Source organism: Argentina silus, assembly GCF_951799395.1.
Source record: "Argentina silus genome assembly, chromosome: 4".
Taxonomy (NCBI): Eukaryota; Metazoa; Chordata; class Actinopteri; order Argentiniformes; family Argentinidae; genus Argentina; species Argentina silus.
In genome coordinates, this window is record NC_139658.1 from 19,216,586 (window position 1) to 19,223,132 (window position 6,547).

The 6,547-nt window shown below is 47.2% G+C and overlaps 1 protein-coding gene across 1 annotated transcript; it reads right to left on the reverse strand.

Annotated features, from left to right (window-relative positions):
* Nucleotides 1-444: 444 nt before the first annotated feature.
* zc3h10 (zinc finger CCCH-type containing 10) lies at nt 445-4,050 on the reverse strand. The gene is made up of 3 exons (XM_083667852.1): nt 3,861-4,050; nt 2,053-3,325; nt 445-1,952 (listed from the first exon to the last, which is right to left on the reverse strand). Exons 2-3 carry the CDS (start codon nt 3,193-3,195, stop codon nt 1,440-1,442), a joined length of 1,656 nt encoding a protein of 551 aa, XP_083523978.1. The 5' UTR covers nt 3,196-3,325; nt 3,861-4,050; the 3' UTR covers nt 445-1,439.
* Between the last annotated feature and the right edge of the window lie 2,497 nt (nt 4,051-6,547).

Genomic DNA, 6,547 nt, shown 5'->3' on the forward strand with positions numbered 1-6,547 from the left:
GAAACACGCCCAGTGAAGAGAAAAGACGCATTTCAGTAGGCTAGTTGACTCATTCCTGGCCAAGCGTACTTGCAGTAGTCGATTGGCAACCTGAACTACTCGCGAATAGACTAAAAGTCGGTTTTGGCTAGACTATCATGACATTATTATAAGAATTCTTTGTTGAAGAACGTCAGTGAAAAATGCCACCCACCCACAATCATCTGTTCTATCTAGAGACTGACAGGAACAGATGTGGGGGGAGGAAAAATACATCAATGCTCTAAAGGAGACGTGCAGATACTCAAATAATCAATGTGAGATGCAGGCCTATTTTTTTCAGAACGAATTGTCCTAGAATCACTCCCTATGTTGGCTAATCAGGCATCATCCTCAATACAAAACCCATGCGCTCAAGTTTATTTTAAACCTGCAGAGTGCGCAATCTGTACAAACCCCTAAACCCAGTGCGTTTGCGCAAAATCAACATGGGCGATCAATATGAGCGGTCAATATACCCTGTGCTTTGGTACAGAACCAAGACTCAGGTTTTCATTTGTTTACCTTGCCACGTGAATAATTATTCTACCTGTAGATGCAGACAGTGATCTTATTGTGTTTACACATGGTGTTTCCATGTAGACAAAAGCAAATGCAGCAGGGTTCATTTCCTTGGATGTTCAGTTGTTAAAAAAAACAAACCCTAACTATTCCCCGTCCATGTGATAAAGAGTTGGTAAACACACAATCATCACGATGTCTCCATGCGGCTACAATAGTTATGCACTACACTTATTTCAAGATTGACTTACCTTGGTATCATACAGTAGTGGAGTATGAGGGTTCACAGTTTACACTGGGATATTATACCTAACACCAACGCATCAAACAATGACAATTGGCATTTGACCATGGTACATAAAACAATCAATAAACAATAATATATTGATGTAATAACAAAACACAGCTTCATTTTTGTGTGGTTGTTATTCTCATTAATTACACAAGAGCAATCCACAAAGATATAACAGAAAGATTGAACTAACATAGTCAAAATCTCCTGGCAATCTCAAGATATGTCAGGCCTTACTCAAAAGTTTCAGAGCACTAGGAATATCCTCGTGACACATTTTCAAAGTTTGTCACTATTTTTAGTGCCTGTGTTTCAAGAAGTCCTTATGGCACACAGACCTTTAACAAGTCCAGAGGTCAGCTCAGAGGAAATATGCCTTTGTAATCCTGCCACAGAGCAGGGAGTGAATGGAGCTGGAGAGTCCTGTTTACAGTTAATCTTTCCTCAGTCTGCCCATACTGTATAGGCATTAGCGGTCACCCCACCATCTACTAGTCTGAGTCTCTTTGCTACTATATGTTAAGTGTTAGTCTCAGCCTCAAACAAAAGGCATCCTGAGTATCCTCCCCATCTCTGGCTCCATGGTGATGGTCCTGCAGGGTGTGACTTAGTGAGGCAGCGTAGTGATCCTCATGCTCTGACTGGCGATGGGGTAGGACACCATGGGGGTGGTGGCATGGCTCATGGTGATGCCGGGCAGAGGTTGCGACATGGATACTACCACCGGTGCCACGGACACAGTCACAGGTGCCATGGAGACGGGAGGAACCATACTCTGGGCGATGGTCTGAACGAGGGCGGCTGAGAGTGGGGTGATCTCTGGGTTGAGGTGGGGAGGAGGTACACTGGGAGGGGCAGAGTTGGTAGGGGGTGCTGTAGGGGCACCAGTGGAGGCTACCAGGTCCTGCTGGGTGACGGGTCTGGGCTGCAGCCCAGCAACGCTTAGGGTAGTGTGGGTCTGAGCAATGCTGTGGTTGTAGGAGCTCACCCCTACCACAGGGGGCACCAAGCTCTGCTCAGAGGGGGCTGGGGTGGAGGACAGGGTCATCACCTTGGCCTGGCTCCGAAACTGGGCATTCTGCTCCAGTAGGACCTCATTGGTGGCAATGAGGTTTGACACCTGACAACGGAAGAGAGAGAACTTTATTACGTAGTAATAAGTACTTACGATGCTCAGTGTAAACAGTTATTTTCTATAATTCCATCTCTACCACACTGACCTGCTTCTTCAGCTCCTCCACTCTCCTTCTCAGTAGTGTGTTCTCCTCCTCCAGAAACCGGTACTCCAGGGGACGGGGTGGGAGGGTAGCCTGAATCCCTAGCTCATAGTGACCCCCGCCACTCCCGTCTGCCAGCCGAAGCCCCTCTAGCCTGCGCCTCTTCAGCTGCAGAGTGGTGTGCTCCACGGGGGCCTCCAGGGGCCCAGTCTCAAACAGCCCACTCTCAAACAGGGGGTCATAAACTGAGCAGGGGCCCCTGTCAAAACGACGCTGTCCTGAGGAACTCATGGATAAGCATCCACCCATCCCGACTCCCCCGATTCCACCAACCCCTGAGATGCCTGGGTCTCTGCAGCCACCCAGGCTGGGACAGCCCATTCCCATCATATTACCACCACCTCCACCCCCTACCAGGCCAACCATACCCCCACAGGCTCCTCCTCCCCCCACACCGACCCCTCCACCTGCATTCACCATCCCACTGGCCCCAGGACCCATCACACCGCCAACTCCCACCCTAGCAGGCTCGTACTCATAGTCCTTCTTGACATGGCGGAACTTGCACTTGTTTCCCCGCTGGCACTCTCCCTTAAGGAAGTCTCTACAGATGGGGACCTCCCCACGGCTATGGGGGAGGTCCATGGGGGATAGGCCCAGTCCTGCAGCCACTTTCCCCCTGAGCCTGAGGGGCAGCTCCCCTGTCTTCTTGTAGTAGTCTTCGTCTTCCTTGGAGCCGTGGACAAAGCGGCAGTTTGACCGTCCGCACTCCTTGTTCTGGTGGTCATGGCAAAAGATGAATTCGTTCTTCTGCACCCCTAGGTCCGGCACCTCGTTGAAGTCTGGGTGTCTGAAGCGGCAGCGTTTGCCCCGTTTGCAGACGTTCCGCAGAAAGTCCCTACAGACCCCATCCACGGCGGGTCCTGACCCTAGCCCCCCACCTCCGCTCCCTCCACAACTGTTCCCATTCCCCAGAGCCCCTCCTCCACCCATACCCCCAGAACCAGAGCCACTGCCCCCTCCCCCTGATCCCCCCCTGCCCTCTCCTGTGCCCCCTCCTAAACCAGACCCAGGCCCCACTTCCTCACCCACACTACCGCCGCTCCCACCACCGCCTGACAGGTAGGCGCTGTCCCGGTCAGGCATGGCGCTCTGCCCAGCGCAAGGGGAAAACAGCACTCATGTGTGTGGGTGATTGACTTTTCTATGTCTTGATGAAAAAAATAGAATGACTCTGTGATGCTCCTTGGGCCAATACAATCCTCTATCCAGGCATCTGAAAAACAAATAAATGTTAATTCTGCAAACTAAACTAAATTAAATTAAAGGTATAGGTAAGGTGAATACTTACAATAAAACGCTTTAAATCTACACAACAAACTAAATAAGGTAACATGACCACTAGCTAGCTACAGTTGAGATTTAAACATTAATTACAGAGACGCAACTTGCAATCAGGAAGTTGTTTTAATATACTAGCTATGTACAAAACCATTGCCAGTGGACACACCATACATACATAAAGAAAAATAATAGACGACGACAACAACAACAACAACAACATACGTGTTGCTAGCTACCGAGCTAGTATAGAGTTGGACAGCTAACGAGCTAGCTAGCTACCTTTCATTAAAATAACCACGGTGGTTTGCTAGACAAGTTGCACTTGCACAAGAGATACAACGCAATACAACGCCGTGCAATCGCACTGGTTAGCTCGTAATAAGATAGGGCTAAATGCGTAGCTAGCTATTAGCTACAGTGAAAGTATGCTACTTGGCAAACGTTGGCTTAATGCCAGGAGAACTTACCAAAAATGCAGCCTTCTATCTTGGGGAGCGTTTTCACACTGAGCCTGCACAGTCATCGTCTACTCCCATGTACATTTGTGGGAGTATGTAGTTTCAGCACATAGTTTTTGTATTTTGAAAGTGAGACATACGTTATACTTTTATTAATCCGGGCCTTGCTCTGTCTCAAAACACTAGCTAGCACGTTTCGTTGTGATCAGCCAGTCTGACAGCAGAACTACAACCAGAGAAGAAGACCAATCTTTTGCTGCTTTTCTCTATATCGTGCAGCTCTGCTGCCACCTACTGGATGGAAAATACTCTCTTCGCGTCTGTGTAACAGTCGACTCCTTAGCACTAGACGAGTTAGTCAAAGATGCAGGCAGTGGTGCAGTTGGTGTCTCATTAAAAGTTGATAAATAGCTGCTCCCAACTGATACTCTTGAGTAGGCTTGGGTGAGTCATGTAGTTAGCAAGATATACGCTATTTTCACTAATCTTCTTAAAATTCCAAAAAGGGAGACTTTCAAGTGGACATCCCGTGCTGCCTGCTGATACCTGCTTATTAGAGGCGTGCCAATAAGCTACCTTTGTCCAGCAGCAGTGTGACGGTGTACGTCTTGCTAGCTGGTCAAGTTTGACAGCAACAACAGTTTTGTAAGTATGAAGTAGATTCGCTGGTAGATCCCCACTTTTTTGTCTCGCGACCCCAAATTAACATAAATAATTTCCCGTGACCCCAACAACGTTATTGCGGCCTATGCCAACACAGTCATCACGTCCAGATATATTGTAATCGCCTAAAAGATGCTGTAATTGGTTGGATATGAACCCCAAAACACTGCAATGTAGGCTACAGGTGTTTGTCTACAGTATGTTTGTCTTCATGCAAAATAAAAAATGTTGGTCTTTTTTTGATGAAATCGTAGAGTTTAGAAACTGCTGGTGTATAGTATTATTGCTTGTGAAAATAGGCTAGCAGTGTGCGTACAAACAATGAATTGGGTGTGTAATGTTCAGTTCCCTCATTTGAATTGTAAGCAGGTTATATTTGCTGAGGTGTTTTTACGATGACGTGTGTATAAGATGAGCAGCTGACTTAACTTGGTACTGGAGTCACAAACAGTTGCTGTGTGACCGTGTTTCTTTCAACATTTCCGTGTCTCCAACAGATCGGCAATGCAAGGTATATCCCCATGGATGCTGGGCTCATTGTGGTGTGTTGTGCTCCTGCTCCGTCTCTCTGATGCTGGTTCGATGAATAAGAGAGACTATTATGAGGTCTTGGCCGTTCCTCAGTCAGCAACTGACAAACAGGTCAAAAAGGCCTTCCACAGTCTGGCTATGAAGTATCACCCTGACAAGAACAAAAGTCCTGATGCAGAGAAGATCTTCAGGGACATCGCTGAAGGTAAAGACTCATATAACTAACTCATAGGGGTGGTTTGCCTGACACCTTCCTAATGGACATGTTTATTGAAGAATACTCACCGAAAGTGCTTTGTAGTCCAGGAATCCTTGAAACAGTTCTTTATTGTTCCCTACATGTCTTCATTGACAGTATAAAATGTGATTATTTCTGGGAATCACTAATTAGGCTATGCCTAACTCATGTACCAGCAAGGGAAGCTCAGAGTAGAGTAGAGTAATTTAGTGATTGTGACTGAAAATACTTCTGACCTCCCAGTGCTATTGTAACACAATATTGCTCTGTCGTCTTCAAGCCTACGAGGTGCTCTCTAATGATGAGAAGAGGAGGCGGTACAACCAGTTGGGCCATGAGGCCTTTTTGAAAGATAATGGAGAGGAATGGGAGGAGCCAGAGGCTGAAGGGGGACGGGGCTTCTTCTACTTCAGCTTTGATGAGCTGTTCCAGGACCTGCATGTGGTTGAGGATCTGTACCTGGAGGAGCCAGAGGACTCCTGGATCTTCCATCTGGGGGGAGAGCATGAGGATGACCCCCATGAGGACCAGGGCTTTCCGGGCAGTGACATGTTTGACCTGCTGGGGAACCCGTTCATATCAATGGGGCAGGGGTACTCTGAGTTTGAAGACAGGGATGAGGAGCAGGGGGGAGGACATTTCTGCTGGAAGCTGCAGCAGTCTGATGGCAGTACTGTGGAAATGTGTGAGGGGGATAGATACTGATGTGTGTGTGTGTGTGTGTGTGTGTGTGTGTGTGTGTGTGTGTGTGTGTGTGTGTTTTATAATGGCCTCAAAACAAATGTTTGTAGTCAATGGATTTTCCAATAAAGTCTGACTATACCATGTATGTCTATTTTTTTCTTCTTCTTCATAATACTCCATAGTCTCAGGCAGTGTGGAGTAGTTGTTGGAAATGTCCTACAACTGAATGAATTAAGCTGCTTTTATGGGTTTTAAGTTCACTGGTTGTTTACAAGTCTGCAGGGTTGTCAGAGAGAGAAGAATTCTTTGGACAGTTCTCCCCTCTTTCCTGTGGGTGTGACCGTGTTCCAGAGTTACTGAGTAACACAGTTTACTCCCCTGGATTTTCCCTACGCCAGCACTTTAGATTGGGCGCTTTGTCTCTCTTTTACTCACAGGACCAGTGTGAACTTTGACCTAGAGGATATCCTGTGCCTCTTCAGCAGTGGGAACGTATGTGTGTGTGTGCACCGCAAAGATCAGGACAAAAACCCGTTATACTTTTTTTTTTTTATCAAGCTAGCATTTTTACCACTCTTCA